General features: G+C 38.2%; 1 protein-coding gene across 1 annotated transcript; it reads left to right on the top strand.

The window, feature by feature from the left end:
• The first annotated feature begins 3,333 nt into the window (after positions 1-3,333).
• On the top strand, positions 3,334-13,455 carry fxn (frataxin). Its single transcript, XM_042488486.1, has 6 exons — positions 3,334-3,513; positions 3,677-3,757; positions 4,720-4,811; positions 6,113-6,233; positions 12,668-12,765; positions 13,067-13,455. The coding sequence occupies exons 1-6, from the start codon at positions 3,406-3,408 to the stop codon at positions 13,203-13,205; spliced, it is 639 nt and encodes a 212-aa protein (XP_042344420.1). The 5' UTR covers positions 3,334-3,405; the 3' UTR covers positions 13,206-13,455.
• Positions 13,456-17,385: the final 3,930 nt, after the last annotated feature.

The raw sequence follows: 17,385 nt of genomic DNA, 5'->3' as shown, positions 1-17,385 counted from the left end.
GATAATATGAATAATGTGCTGAGTGTGTAAAATGTGTAATATATAACACAAAATATAAAACTAGTATGCAAGTTTTAAAAAAATATAAATATGTGTGCAATGAACAACAGAGATATACATAAGTAAGAATAACAATAGGAATATATACACTATGTGTCACATGTTAAATATAGCCTACATTCAGAGTTGGGGGACTATTGCACATTCAAATAACTGCACAGAGAAAAAGAATTTAAAAGAAAAAAAATCCTAAATATATTTTTGCACACAAACACAAACTACAGACTCATATATACACAATGAGAAAGTGGGACATGGGGGCATAATTGGTGTGTGTGTACGGTTTATTTTTGGTCCATGTCATGGTTAATGTTGCTCTGCTCACAGTTCATTCTCTGCTGCTTCATCTTGTTCGTGTTTGTAGTTTAACAACTTCTGTTAGTTTTGCTTAATCAAACTCTTCCTTTATAATTGGTATTATATTGTGTGTTTTAATTAATCCACAACAAATGACAAACTGTTCGCATTTACATTGATCAAACTTGTGTGTGGGTGTGACTTTTAGAATCAGTCTGTCTGACAAACTTGTCCTGCTCTGAGCTCTCCAGTTGACCTCATGAGGAGTTCTTCAGCACAGATCAATGTCATCAATGAGTGACGGCTGCAGGTCAGTGAAAGTTTCATTCCTAATCAGATTACATGGCTTTACCTGTCTCCCCTGCTCCCCACATCATCCTGTCCAATGGATCTCCTCAGCAGAGATCCTCCACTGATCTGTCAGTGCTCGGCCCTCACCAGAGAAGCTACCAGCCAATCAGGGCAGAGCCCAGCACATCTCACCAGCTGAGAGAGGACTGATTGGCTAACCCCCTGGTAGGACGGCTGCTGAGTCATGAATAATTTAAACTGTGAGCAGGTCTGCCATTTGGATGTGAGAACACACACTTATCTAGTCTCCTCTTTAACCCTTTGAAAACTGGGCAAATTGGCTTGATGGGAAGAAAGCAACCAGCAATAAAGGAAGAAATAACCCCAAACTTAGAAAGAAATTAGAAAAGTAAAATTACCTGAAAATCTGCCAAAACTAAACTCAACTAAACTAAACTTAATGTAACAAAACAAAACAAACAAAAAAGAAAAAGTTATAATAAAAAATAAAAAAAATAATTGGATAAAAATGGATATTTGCTTCATTTAAACCTTTGGAACCTGAAAAAAAATGTTTGACTTCTTTTAAAAATGTGGAAAAAAGGAAATGGCGAAAAATTGGCAAGAAATTAAAAAATAAATAGGACAAAGTGACAAGAAGATGACTTGAAAAAAACTGTGGGGAGACAGACAATTTTCTTGTAATGTTTTTTTAACTAATTTCTCACAAATTTGGGGGGCCATTTAATTGCTCCTTTCCTTCTTAGCGTGCTTTTGAAAGAAATCAACCCAATTTTCTTAGGTTTCAAAGGGTTAAAAATCAACAAAAAACAGAATACATGTTGTTTGTGAGGAACTGGATAGGCGGAGAAACAGTGAAATGAGCAGCTCTTAGTAATCAGCAGGAGGGGACGGACACAATAAGTATTTTTTAAAACACTTTTTTATAGAGATTTTTCAGTTTATCAAACAAGACATTAACATAAACTATAATCTCAAAGAACAAATGTGAACAGAAATGTAAAGAGACATGGAAGGAAGAAAAAAAAACAAACAAATGTGTGCACTGTATTTCATTTTTGCACAGATAGGAAAGATCACTTGTGGAGGTGTGAGTTCAAAGTTCCAGGCCAGGTAAATTATTCACATAGTTTATCAGTGTGTCCCAGGTTTTGTAAAAGTTCTGAATGGGGCCGTTGAGGGTGCATCTCTTTTTTTTATCTTGATGTTCTGCATCACATCTTTGATCCATCGGCCGTGTGATGGAGGGATTATATCCTTCCACATAAATGGATTCAGCATCTGGCTGATGCCATAATGGGAGACAGAAGGGGTCTTCCACAAACAGATGTCACTGCAAAAATGTGTGTGTGTGTGTGTGTGTGTGTGTGTGTGTGTGTGTGTGAGTGTGTGTTATCAATCAATCAATCAATCAATCAACTTTATTTCAGACTGAGTTCACGAACACGTACAGAGATCTGTTCCAATGTTTCCAAAAAGAAGAGTATCTTGTGTCACTTTGTGTTAGATCTGTCAAAGCCATAACGATTACATTTTTCGAATCAGTTAATCGACACATAAAGCTGTACATAAAATTCCTCAGCACTGCATGAAAGGTTGGTACATTACGAGTCACAAACATGTGACTTGCACTTGTCCATCTTGGAAGCTTCATTAAAATTCTGATTGCATCCTTAAAGGCCACATTAAGCCATTTAATTTTTGCTTTACCATAACTGCAACACAGGTGGGCTGTGTAGAACGGAGTACAGTAGGCTCTAAAAAGGGCTGTTTTTTTCTGTACACATATGAAATTTGCATGCCAGCATATTAGCTTGTGCATACAATTTGTAGCACTGGTGCTGTACATCATCATCATCACAAAGATCATTCATTGTAATGTGACCCAAATACCTCATTTTTTTCATCACTTTTATCTCTTGGTATGCCATAAAAAATGAGGGAAAATTTAGTTTCCGATCCTGATGATTGATTTTAACAGTCATAACTATGCTCTTTTTGGGGTTAAAATTAAAGTCATACTGCATACTATAGCTCGAGCAGATTCTGAGCAGTTGCTGTAAGCCAGCACTATAAGGAGACAGAACTACGACATCATCAGCATACATCAGATGGTTAATAATAGTATTCCCCACCATACGTGTGTGTGTATGTTTGTGTGTGTGTGTGGGCAAACATTTGCCTGGTTTGCCTCTCTCTTGATGGTGCCCCCCTATAATATAATATATAATATAATATAATATAATATAATATAATATATATATAATATAATATAATATATATAATATAATATAATATAATATAATATATATAATATATATAATATAATATAATATAATATAATATATAATATAATATAATATAATATAATATAATATAATATAATATAATATAATATAACATACAATATAACAATTATATTTTATTTTTTATATTCATGTGACATAACTTTAAATAAAAATAAATTTGTTTTTTAAAAATATAGCATTCTGTAAAATTTTCTATTTTGGGATATTTTTAGAATTTTTATTTAATTTAATTAATTTTTATTTCTATTTCTGTACAGTCTATGGTGTTAACCATAGGGCACACACTCCCCTCCAGTAGGTGGCCGTGTGGGACATTGAACATTAGTTTGTAGCTAATCAACAAACACGAAGAAGATGAAGAAGAAGAGGCGGAAAGAGACGAAGAAGACGAAGAAGCGACCCACAGCACAGCGGTGAAACCTGGAACATGCTCTCCTTCACTAAAACACCGTGTCTTTCTTGGCAGATATGTCACTTGGCGAAAACACAGCAGAGCACGAGGACACCGCACAAACTCAGGACTCTGTTTATTCCGGTACATAAACAGCGCGAGCGCCGGCACGCGCTGTCGTGTTGATGTTATGTAGCTAACGTTAGCTAACAGCTGTAACTCAGAGGAGTTAGCTAGTTGTTGCATCATACTCTGATCATACTGTAGCCTCACTAACTCTCATATTAACCATATTTTAATGTTCCAGCTCAGGAGCGTTTCTCACCTGACTGGGGCTCGTGCGCTGACCACGCACACACTGTATCCCATCAGTCACCCTCCAAACAGAGTAAGTCTCAATGCCAGACTCCATTCATGAATTAGACAAATTATTTTATTTATTCGTTTTTTCCAGTTACACCATACATGGCTCAAGCATATTTACAAATTCAGTCATGTAACAAACAGGAAATATGACACTGCAAACAAAACACAAGAAAAACCATCAAGGACAAACAATAAACAACTATTAACATATATACATAGAGGTATGACCAAAATATCAAACAAACATGTTGAACGAATTACAAATGTCCAGTGTTTTCTCAGCTTTGCCATCTTAACGTTTGTGTCATATTTGGATGTAATGCTCTATTTCTATTTTGAATGCTTTTATTCAAAATATAACATTTCTCACATTAAAAAAACTTTTTTTTTCTAACAGTCAAGTCCATTTTTATCATACAAAAGTATGATGTGTCTTCATGTCTAGTTAACCTCTTGAACTAGTCAGTTTTTTCAATAAAAAATGTTCTATTTCCATCCAAAATAATTGAATGTAGAGACACTCCTAAGATAAATGACAAATAGTTTCGATGGCATAATTCCAAAAGACAATTTTTATCCATATCTCTGAATTTAGCCATTACCTGGTTAAATTAAATTTATAATTTTTAAACAAACGTATTTGATTTTGTTGTTGGCACAATATTAGGTATTAAAATTCCAAACGGATTCCCATTTGATGTTTTCATATTTTGAATTTGAGTTGTGGTTCCTTGGCAAAGTCTTTGATGAGTATTAGTAAATTTTTTGATTTTAAGGATTTCTACAAAATAAATACCTCATGTGACACGTTTCATGCTGTCTTCAACTAAAATCCACCACACATAGTTTACAATAAAACGACATAGAGTTCAATGGAATAGTCACATATGTTATCCCTTTAATAGGGAAAGAAGCCGAGTGAACTTCAAAGTGCCATGGAGATGAATTCTGATGTTATATCTGACCTCAGTGTTTCTGTGTCAGTGGTTAGAGAACAAAGCTGATGGCAAGAAATGGAGGAAAAACATCCATTTGACGTCACCGAGGCTGGAGAACACCACCCCTGTGCAGATAAGGTAACCACCCCCCAACTGTTACTTTCTCTTTTAAGCATCACCAGTTCGGTGTTAATAATAATGATAATAATAAAAGTAATAATAATAGCAAATGTATTTATATAGCACCTTTAAAGCAAGTTGCTTTAACAGACGAACAAAGGCAGGAACTCGTAATTTCAAGTTCTTAATTATTATTATTCTTTTGAAAATATAAGAATAAAAGCAATAAAAATAATATAAGAAGTAAATTAAGAAGACAGCATCACAATAGTGGGATAAAAACAAAGATAAGAAGAAAAACAGATGAATAAGAGAGAGTAAATAAGTAAAATATATTTTTTTTATAAGTAAATAAATAAAGGTGACATCACATAAAAGCAAGTCTGCAAAAGTGAGTTTTAAGAAGTAATTTGATTCTGCGAGCCTTTTTCTCCTCAGGCAGGTTGTTCCAAAGCTGAGGTTGAATGTTTAACCCTTTGAGCATTTTGGCTTAATCTCTTTCATAAACATGAGGAAGGCAGTGAGCAGCTACACAGGAAATTACCCAAAATTAGCAAGGATTTTTTTTTTAAAAAGAAAGACCCCCCCCCCCCCACCCCCCCCCCCACCCCCCCCCCCCCCCCCCCCCCCCCCCGAAAATTAGCACACAAATAGGAAAAGAAAAATGGTATTTAAAAAAAAACAACAACCAAAAAACAATTTACGATCTTCGGGCTGTTATTTGGGGTTAGCGGGAATGGGGAGGATTGTGAATGGATTTCTTGCTTTGTTCCATGTGATCTGTATGTTTAGTGATGTTTTGCACCCATTGTGAATATGCAGTGAGTGTGTATATTGTCCAAAAAAATAAAAATAATCTTGATTTTAAAAAATTGGCTTGAAAAAAATACTAAAATTTTAGTAAGTTTATGTTGTTGTAATGTTATTATGTTAATTTTGCTTTTTCTGCACAGTGTCTTTCAGTACCTGAAAAGCCTTTTATAAAAAAAAGGTATTATTATTATATATAAAAATGTCTATGAAATTCATTTTAGTAATATTATATACTATAACATAATTTTTTTCTCCTTTTTGGTCTCATTTTTTTTTTTTTTTTTATACCAATTTTTAGTTTATTTTCTCATCTCATCTCTTTTCTTAATTTTTTGCAGTTTGTAGGTCAGGTTGCCTCTTGCCTTCTTAGCCAAGTTTTCAGAAGAAATCAAACCAATTTGTTCACGTTTCAAAGGTTTTAACGCATGAACGTACCACATGAAACTAATTTCTAGCCAGGTTTCAAAGGGTTAAACTATATGTCACTTTATTCCACTGTCTGAAAGTGAGCTGTCTGAAGCGGAGTATGAGAAAATGGCAGACGAGACGTTGGATGCTCTGTCCGATTATTTTGAAGACCTGACAGATGAAGCTTTCACAGGAGCCGACTACGACGTTGTCTTCTCTGTAAGTCTGTAACTTTGTTTCCTCCTTACTGCTGAACACGAAACTAGTTTGATCACAAGAAATTCCACACAACACCTATAAGAAGGAGTTCCACAAACAACAGGAGGAGCGCTGTCTCACGATGATTGTCCTGCTGGATTTATTAATGTTGTGCAATTTACGTTTGTTAGTTTTGTGGGGAAAATACGCTGCTTCTAAGAAGCAGACATAAAAATAACTCAAATGTAATTGAAGTGGCAGGATAGACTAAAGTCACTTAACAGAAATCTAATTGTAGATAAGGAGTAGTAGCAGCACATAAATATCCAGAGAGCTGCACTGAATCGTTTATCTAGAGTTTAATGTGATAATGCAAATGTAGCCCTGTAACTGAAAACAGAGTTTTAGAAAGATAGTAGAGCATCAGTTATTACTGAGAATATTAGATTATGTAACAGTGAACAATAACATGGTGAAGTTTTGTGGTCTGTGTTCACTAAACTGACATTCTTGTTTTTGTAAGACCTTTATTGAAGCCTTATGAATTAGTCACTATGTTTACATGTTGGGAAAAGTGGAATTATTGAGTTAGTCCAACTAAAACTGGACTTTAAAATACATTTTTAAACATGGAAAACCGACTGAAATTGGACTAAATCAAATTTCCAGAAATCAGACTAACACACCCAGATAATTGGACTGGAAGTCGAGCTATTCCGTCATGGAAACACTTCAGTTGGACTTGTCACCGGCCTCCTTCTGTTTGGTATTCATTCAGTGATACACTGCTGACAAGTGGGGCCGCAGCAGAACATACTTTAGCCACCTAAAAAAATCAATATTAGTTTACGTGTTCACTATATTTAAATCTTGTTTTCTCCTTACCTGCCACATAAGCTGATGGAGGCAGCGGTAGATCAGCAGCTCCGCCATTCAGTCGAGGAAAATGACTGTTTTTCCCAATGGAGTCTGGTGTTTTTGATATACCAGTTTGTAATTTCCGCCTGTAAGAGCTGTCTGACAGCAGCGTTTGCTCAGCGACATCTGATTATATGCACGTGATGCAACAGTTCTCTACCCCAAAGTTATTTTAAATAAACGGTTATGATTGTGATTCCTTCTATATCACAGACTGTATAAATAAAATGGGTCTATAACATCTGAGCACTGACTGAGACGATGAGATGTACACACAGCCTCCACCTGCTGCACTCTGAGCTGCTGGAGCTAACTGCATGTGGCTCAGATATTACAGTGTATATGTATTGGATTGTGATTGCCTGGAGGCTGTGCATTATTTGCAGATAACGTCACACCTCTGACACAGTGTCTTAGACTGTGCTCTAAATAAAGCTTCACAGTTTGTTCAGAATCACAAACTCACATTTAATGTGCCAGTGTCAACCTCTAATGATACAATATCAGAAACTTCTCAAAGTGCTGCACCCACAGATCACCACTCATTATTCAAGAAGCGATGTGTGCGACGGGCCCGACATTAACCCTTGCCTGGAGCAGGAAAACTCTATGTTCAGGCGAGTGGAATGCCTCATGCAGTTGTTAAAAATAAACATGATGTCCGGTGTAACATTATGTGACAATAAAGCGCATACTGTATCACTGAAGCAGAGCTTTTCCTGCTGAGCAGCATGCGCGAGTCTGTCTCACTGCAAAGCACTGAACAGGACTGATACTGGACTCTAGAGACATTAACTCTGGGGTCACTAGTGTCGTATACCACATCATGTCACTATTAGCCGCTTTCACACAGACATCGCACTATAGGGCGGCAACAAAGTCTCCTCTTTTCACTGCTGCACTTTTACACAGAACCAACCAACGGTGGTATCCTGCGATCAAAGGAGGCATGACGGGCGTGACATTAAACACATGAGCATCCGCCTTTAGCATGACATAAAACATACGTGGCAGCAGCTCTTTCTAAACAATAACAGAAGCATAACGTCAGTCACAGTCATTTACTGCCTCTGTTACATGGCGGCTGTTCTGGTCCTCTGCTCAGAGGGTAAGGAGCTCCTCAATCTCATTGTTTTCTCAGTTTGCAGACATTTATGAATGCTGTTCTTTAAATTAACTGGTAGGCTAACAGCTGCTTTTTAAATGTCCCGCAGTGGCTCGCATACATTAACACTTCATCAAAATGTCCCACCTGTGCTGCCCCCGGTCACACCTTTCCGGCTTTACGTTTTGCACATAGCTCGTTCCTGCGCTGTTATTACCTCCATTCCTGGCTCAGAGGCGAGACCACTCTGTCCCCTATTTGCACAATGGAACGTTATATACAGAATAGCGAGGGGGCAGAACAGTGTGATATTCCTGCCTTGAACAGGCACTGTAAGTGTGGCTTTTATCTCTGAAACTCTGCATACTAAAGATTTATCTTGTTCTGTCCAAAAGCTAATGTTAGCTGTCGAGCCGCTCCAACAAGGGTTCCAGTGTGATTGTATCGCATTCATAAGCTCTTAAACTGCAAAATCTTTTTGGACACTTTCATCACCATAGTGATGAAAATGACACTGAGTAAAAAATAGGAAATTTAAAAGTGTTACTCATTGGGTCAAAAGCTGTTTGCCCTCGCTGTCCAATCACAGTGGGGAAGGGGCGGGACAAATGCAACAGAGACCAACCTGCAAGGAGGACAAATACAACCGAAGAGCAACTGCTGTTTTCAGCTGGCAAAAGAAATGCTTTGGTGAAAACATGGCCTCGTTAACCCTTTGAAACCCTTTTCTTGTGCTGCTCTCAGTAGTCTTCCACAAGTTTTTAAACCTCTGAGCATATTGATGCCATTTCTATCAAAACATTGGAGAAAAAGGCAGTGAGCAACTTGATAGGAGAAGTTCCAAGAATTACAAGAAATTAATACATTTAGAAAATTATCTTAAAAAAAAAAATAGGGAAAAAGAAAAAAAGCCAAAAAAAACAACCCCAAAACAACCCAAAAACCAAAAATTATATTACAGAATTATATATTTTTCAAGTACTTTTCACTCATTGTTTGCCTTGTTTGTTTTTTCTTATTTTCAGGTAATTTTCCTGTACTTTTTACCAATTTCTTTGTAATTTTTGGGTCATTTCTCCCCTCATTGCTCAGTGCCTTCCCACATTTTTGAAAGAAATCAAGCCATTTTGCTCAGGATTCAAAGGGTTAAACTAACACCAGTGATTATCAGACCAATGAGAATTTGGTCGGACACAATCTTAAATCCAACACTGAATGTCTTTGGTGATTATTTATTCATTTTTCTGTACTGAAAACGTTAATTGTTGTTGTGAACTTAGCTGTCCACTAGCCCTCAATGATACCTTTGAGTCTGTCGACCGATCAGAGACTGTGTTCCTGACTTGACAACCAATCAGAGACTCTGAGTCTCTGAGTATGTCTCCCTGTCACCAGTAGCTGTCTTTGCCCTGTCTTGGTTATCCCAATGGTACTGTACATTTTACCACCTGTTAGTAATTCCTAATATTTAGAGTTAATGTTAGAGCATCCTCTAGTGGACAGAGCCTGTAACAACCACATGCCGATAGTGATATTGTGTAGGTAGATATTAACCCATTGAAACCTAAGTAAATGTGTTTGATTTCTTTCAAACACAGTATAAGAGGGCAACGAGTGAAATAACAAGAAATGGCCCCAAAATTAGCAAGAAAGTAGTAAAAAGCTAGAAGAATGACTGAAAAAGCCCTGTCTCTGCCGTTATTGTTTCACGGGGAGACTCCAGCAGAGTGTGTAGTGCAGGCTGTGCACGGTCCGCTACCCCTCTGTGCTCCATAAAGCTGTTTTAGACATGGCTTGTTGTCTGACTGCTGGGCTCCGCTGCCTTATTGATTTCTTGCCCAGTAGAATCGACACACTTAGTGCCTGTTGTTCTTGTTGGCAGACAGCTCGAGTTTATCTGGCTGGAAGCTTAAAAACAGTAAATCCTGGACTACCACAGAAACACTGAGAGGGAGGAGGATACATTTTCAGGACAAAGGGACAAGAAGAGAGGATCAGGCAGCAGGAGGTTATTGAGAAATCAACTTCAGCTTCATTGCTGGGAACTGTAGAGGTGCCTGTCAGACACAGCTATATATCAGAGTGCACACAGACTTTACTTCAGCAGTCAGGCTGTTATACCACGTGACCTAAACACCAGACTGTTCACCAAACAGTGTCTGGAAAAAGACATCCATCAGGCAGAGCTGCATGCTGGACCTGAACTTTAACTAAAACTCCAGAAATACTTTATAGTCAACTGCCTTTTTTTTTTTTGACAGACGTCATTACTCTACTGGACAGTCGTCAGAGTCGTTTCCTGTTGCCTCCCGTGTAGAACTAGTTTAATACGGAAGACAGTGCATTATCCAGCAATGGTGGCATGGACTTCGTTACCATGTGTTTTGATTTCTGAAAGTAAGACAATATGTTTTCCCAAAATGTTCGGATTGTATTTATTTACCCAAGAAACAGTGTACAACACTATATAATACATACTTTTGATGGACTTGAAGATATGAAATGGATTTAGATTTTTATTCTTTTTTGTGATTAAATGGATAAGTTTCCAAGTACTTTATTTTCTCAACTACTGAAGAGATAAATCATTATAATAATAAAAAAGACTAAAAAGACACAAAAAATGACCTCAAAGAATCATGAAATTTAAAAAAAGACAGAAAACAATGACAGAGACATAAAATAACTACAAATGGGCACAAAATGACAAAAAGGACAGAAAACGACCACAAAGAGATGAAAAATAACCACAGATAGACACAAAATGACAAAAAGGACAGATAACGACCTCAAAGAGATGTAAAACAACAAAAAATAGACACAAAATTACAAAAAGGACAGACAATGACCATAAATTATTATTATAAAGATGATTATAAAGAATTACAAAATGTTAGAGAGACACAAAATAACTACAAATAGACACAAAATGACAAAAAAGATAGAAAATGACCACAACGAGACATGAAGTAATTATAAGGACACACAAAATGTTAAAAAAAAGACACAAAACGACCACAAAGACACACAAAATAACATCAAAGAGAAACAGTGTGATACAAAAAAAGACCTTAGAGAGACACAGATCCTCAAAAAAGAGGCAGAACCAGCAGAATGCCCGTGTCCTGCTCCTGTGGAGAGGTGGTTGGGCTGTCTGCATAGCTGTGCTCAGGGGCCTGTTGTCTCATAATCTGTTCATGATTATACGTGTTTAACATCAGCACGCTGGCAATGTCATAATGAGCATGTTAGCATGCTGGTGTTTGCATTTAGCTCAGAGCATCACTGTGTCTTTAGGTAGTCTATGGTGCAGACTCACGGGCCTGTTAGCATGACCTGATGCTCCTGATTCATTCAATTCTTACTGGAAATGAGTCCTTCAGGCTTCCTGCAAGTGGACACATCAGTATTATGACGTGTCTCCACAAGCTTATGCTATTTTGGAGTGTGTCATCTCCTGTTGAGATTGACATATCACCGGGGGGTCAGCAATGATGGACTCCATGTGTGTTTGTGTGTGTCAGCCTGCTTTATTGATGCTCCGCACTGTCACACCCCGGCTCCGTAACAGCTGCTGCTTTTTTTGGAAGCTGTCCAATAAATATTATCAGAGAAAGATGGTGCAACACGCATAAGCACCAATCATTTATATTTTTGTGAGGTGGGAAAGGTGTATCTTGTGTCCGGGTCCCATTGTGATCACACTGCACTGTCCTTTCTCTGTGTGTGTGTGTGTGTGTGTGTGTGTGTGTGTAATCATTTTGGTTGGACAGCGGCTGTCTCTACCGGCTCTGACTGATTGGCCAGTGTTCCAATCTTGGCAGATGACCCCTTTTTCAACTGGCTGCAGTGACATATGGGGCCATAAACAACACACACACACACACACACACACACACACACACACACACAGCAGTGGTTCACACTGCATTTAGAGGTGCTGGAGTAAATCTTTATGAAATTATCAAGAAGAAGCAGTGAGCTCCTGCTAACTTCATAAATGTCATGTTTATTAGGAGTAACAAACATGTTTACATGTATTTTTAGTCGTCTTACTGAATAATTTGACTTTTTCTGTCATCATGTTGACGTACTGTCTGATCTTTAGATCTGTTGGTGGGTGTATTTTTTAACTTGTTTACCACTGTGTCCTGTCTGTATGCTAAGCTATGCTAAGCACGTCCTGTCTCCATCTCTGCTGAGCACACAGACACACTCTGAAAGAAAGGAGCATTTCCCCAGAATGTTTCACAATTTGAATTCTATCAAATGACCTTAACACTGGGGTGAAGATGAAACAAGAGCTTTTCTTTACTTGGATTTATTTATTTTTCCTCCATTTAGGCTTCAGGATGAAATGGTTTAATAAATTGGATTTGTCATGAGAAATGTGTTAACGTGTGTGTGTGTTGTGTCTTTGGTTTGTGCACAGAGTGGTGTGTTGACAGTGAAGGTTGGCAGGGAGCACGGCACCTACGTCATCAACAAACAGACACCAAACAGACAGATCTGGCTGTCGTCTCCCACCAGGTAAGACTGGAGACACTCCACACCCTGATGGGCTTAACCCCTTGAAACCTAAGCAAGGCAATGAACAACTTAGAAATTATGCCAAAAAGAAATATTTTTTTTCAGCAATTACTTTTTTCTTTTTTTTTCTTTTGTTGCTTATTTTTATTTTCTTGTAACTTTTTTAATATTTTTTTTTCATAATTTTTGGACCATAACTTGTGAAGTTGCTTATTGCCTTCAACCTGTTTTTTTGTTGAAGAAATGAAACCAACGTGACTCTTGTTAGTGTTAACTAATATCTTTGCTTCTATTTTTGCAGTGGACCAAAGCGCTACAGCTGGACGGGTGAACGCTGGGTGTACACTCACGACGGTGTGAGCCTCCACCAGCTGCTCTCCAAAGAGTTTTCCATCATCTTCAATAGAAACATGGACCTATCTGACCTGCCCTATTCCTGAGCTCCCACACCTCCTCATGACCCGCAGCATCACCATGGCAACACATGACACAACTACTAGATCCTGTATGAGCCAAATACAGTATATATTTACCGCTGCACAATAACCCTTCAACATTACCTTTAGGAGAGCAGTTGTATATAATGAGCGACGTATACGTGTGAGGTGTCCTGTTTTCATCTCTATGTTCTATAAAAATGTATTGCACATTTATATTTCATGTTGATTTTATTAAAATGTTCCAGCCTCATTCAGTCGCCATAGAAATTCCTCAGTGAACTCTTATAGGTTATATTCATATATTAATACATTTATTATTGTGTTTTTTCTTTCGTTATTTGTGAAGCCCTCACCACAGCCTGAGGACACTTTATCTCACTTTTAAATGTGATGTTTCTGCTGACTGTTCAGTGAGTTTGAAGTACTCAAAGTGTTCTCACTGAGCCATTAACTGCAACATCTTGACTACAAACCGCTGCTTCTTGACTCAAAGTCAAATTCTTCACACTACAGTTGTGTTTGTTGAGGGGCCTGGTCTTTGTCCGCAACCTGTTTAAAAGGAAAAATTCACCCCAAAGTCAAAAAAACAACATATTTTTCCTAAAACATAGTTCTCTCAGCCCTGCTCTGAGTTGTTGGCACCGTGATCACTCTGCTCTGGGGCACATTCAATCTCGAAATGGTGTGCACCGCTTTGCTACGGTTTCCAGGTTGGACCTTGTGTTTGCTCTGTGTCAAAGCTGTTCCCAATCAGCAGTTGTTAATATGTGACAGAAATGTACAGCTTTGTCATTATTAATTACATATTTTGACTTCGTCCTGGAACAAGGTCATCTAAAGCCTTGTTTATTGAAGAAACTTATAATATTGTTTTTATGGTATCATGGTCTGATGATTTTAGGGAATGGTTAAAAATCAGGAAGAGTTGAATCCCGTGTCCCCATGTTCTCTACAACCAAAGGACCATCAATACAGCGCAAACTAACAAGGCAAGACCAGACTGTTTCTCTTCCTGATTTCTGCAGTGAGTTTGATTCCTTTGTTTTTTGGGGATGCATTGCTTCTTTTATTTTTGCATTTTGAAAAGGTGGACTTTGAATGTTTCTGTTCTAAAGTGGATTACTTAAACCAAGACAGAGTGATCTGAGTTGGAGAACAAGGACAACTGTTTAGGTAGACATTCCTCCAGTTACATTTTCATGCCTCTGCTCTGGTGATAGCCGAGGTCAGAGGCGTTATGTTTTCAGGTTGTATGTCCATACGCACACACACACACGTATAGACGTCCTGTCTGTTCTAGTGAAAGCGATATCTCAAGAACACCTTAAGGGAACTTCATCAAATGTAGCACAAACATTCACTTGAACTCAACAATGAACTGATTAGATTTTGGTGATTGTAGGTCAAAGGTCAAGGTCTCTGTGACCTTGTCTGTATCAATGCTGTGAGCATAATATCTCAAGAAAACCTTGAGGGATTTTATTTTTCATTATTAATGCTTATTGGTTCCAAATATTTATCAGTTTAATTTTTTATTAATTATTTGTGTTGGCCCTGAAAAACAAATATCGGTTGACCCCTACTCAAAATGCCCAGGCTTTGCCTGTTGCTATACAGCAGCTATGAGAGATTGATATCAGGTAGTGTAAGAGAATATGCAGGACAGAAATGAAACGCTCTGAATTAAAATGACATATTCCTTTATCCTACTTACCACACTGTACACTGTGTGTTTTTTACAAGCGGGTTTCTCCTGACATGACATTATGTACTCAGTTTCCCAGGGATCCCTCATGCTGTTCGGAGCGAATCCAAACTATGTTGATGTTCTGGTGACGGATAAATCACGTCGGAGAAGCTTATGATGCAACCATGACACAATCCCACACTGCCCATCATACAATGCCAGTCGCCATCATCCTCACCACAAACATGATTAGGATCATGCCTCAGATAACACGCTCACTCATGATGTTTGTGTGTGTGTCTGTGTGTTCCTGTTGCACATAAGTTTATTCCAGTGTTGTCAGTAATCTGTCAGGGAGCTCTGGTCCAACAGGATCTGTGCTCATCCAGGGAATCTGCTGTTTGATCCTCCAGTGTACCTAATGTTCACACTGTCCAGCACAATACGCATTCACAGAGAGCCATCCAACTGAGGGGAAATACTAATCCATTTTGTCAAACCTGTGTGGGTAAATGAATGCAGGATTTGTCTGATATTTTCTGTAATGCCATTTAAAGGCCTATCCCTCAGCGGATTATACAATCACTATAAACCTCAAAGGGATGAAAATAAATCAACAGAGAAATCATCCACAGACCTCACATTAAAAAGACTCTTGATCAAAGATGCAGCTGTAGATTATACACAGTTACACATAACCTAAACCCCTGCAAGAACCACATACGAGCAGAGCAGTGCAGCTGATTTTGCACAGACATTGTTAGGTTGGTTTCCATTACAGATTTGTGCAAAACTTAAGCAATATTGTTGAAATGTCGAGGTGATAGTCCATGATTCCACAGAGGAATTGTGGATTCAAAACTTCCGGATGATCTGCTCAACTTTTGAAGAGTTATGCAATGGAATAACACCTCTTGTGGGGACTCTTTGACCCTTTGTTGTACATCATGTGACCTCTAAAAGCCCAAAAAGTTTCCATTGCAGTGTTGCAAAATATGGATTTTTTTCAAATGGGCTGAAATAGCACCTCACACAAGTGTAAAAACTTTATGAAAAAAAAGAGATGTCAAAAATGGGAGTTTTCTCATAATTGTGTTTCCATAAGGCATATTTTACATATTATTTGGCAATCTGAGGGTTAATGGACACCTGCCTAATAACAATTGATAGAGGATCCTTCATCCATTCATGGCAGTTCATATATTCTGCAGTCTGCACAGTTTTGGCCTTGGTTTATTCAGGCCTATTAGACTAGTGCATTGTTGCACTCTGTGTGTGTGTGGGTGTGTGTGTGTGTGTGTGTGTGTGTGTGTGTGTGACAGCTAGGACTCTGACTGATCTCAGACCAGGAGCTCCGGTGCTTTCTGTAAATTTCCTCCAGCCTTTTGTCTTTTGTCTGTATGATCATAGGAAAGGAGCCATAAACATTTGGGATGAGCTGAAATATTTATGTTCAAATGTGCAGATGCAATTTGTCCTCTTGTCCAAGGTGTATTCTCCACTGTTCAGGTCCAATAAAGGATTTCGGGGGATATTTTGGCAGAAATATTCATAATTATGTTTTCATTAGTATATACAGAAACAAAGAATCGTGGTTCTGTTACCTTAAAATAGGTTGTTTATATCTATGTACAGAAAGGTCCCTTAGAAACCCTGAAAACATGCAGTTTCGCCCAGATGGACCTACTTTTCCAAGATGTTGCAGTCCACACATGAGCGAGCTCGGTTAGATTTTGGAGGAAGTTTTTTCCCTGGGGGTTTGTGTAGCGGCATATCACTGTCAGTAATCGCGAGCAGAATATCCCTCCTCGCCCAGGTGAAAATTATATCCGCGCGCACAGAATTAAACTCGCGCGAGTAATAGTCCCGAATAATAGGTTAATAATTGGCTGCAGTATTGCTCTCGCGAGAGAAGATACTCTGCGCGCACTAGTTCTGTGCGCACGGTATTCATTTTTGCTCGCGCGCGAGCTTGATTCTGTGGATCTCATTTTTGCATGCCCGAGGAGGGATATTCTGCTCGCGATTATCGGCAATGATATGACGCCATAAAAGTGTCGCTTTTGGATTAAACTGTGTGGCTGACCTCACAGTCGACTCAATGTTATGGAGATAAACAAAAAATGATGTCTACATTTGTTATGAGGTAAGGCAACTTAGTGTTAGCCAAATTTGCTGCATAGTGAAAAGTACATATAACCTCATACATTATGTCGCCAACATTGTGTATAACTTAACCTTGCTGCAAACTTTGCGAGGTAACGTTAGTTTATGTTAGCTAATAGCTTCTACCGTCAGCTTCAGCTTTGTATCGTTAGCTCATCATGTTATCTGTTGTCAAATATGGAGTTCATGTCCCCAAAAGTTCTGTAAAGCATCTTTTTGTTTTTGACACTGAAAGCCGCCATTGTTAGTTTGGGCAGCGCCCCTGTAAGAGGCGTAACAATTGGTCAATCAACATCCATTTGAGTTTTTATGTGATGTCACCACCAA

The sequence above is a fragment of the Plectropomus leopardus genome, chromosome 6, assembly GCF_008729295.1.
Source record: "Plectropomus leopardus isolate mb chromosome 6, YSFRI_Pleo_2.0, whole genome shotgun sequence".
Taxonomy (NCBI): domain Eukaryota; kingdom Metazoa; phylum Chordata; class Actinopteri; order Perciformes; family Serranidae; genus Plectropomus; species Plectropomus leopardus.
This window is presented reverse-complemented; position numbering and strand designations above follow the sequence as displayed.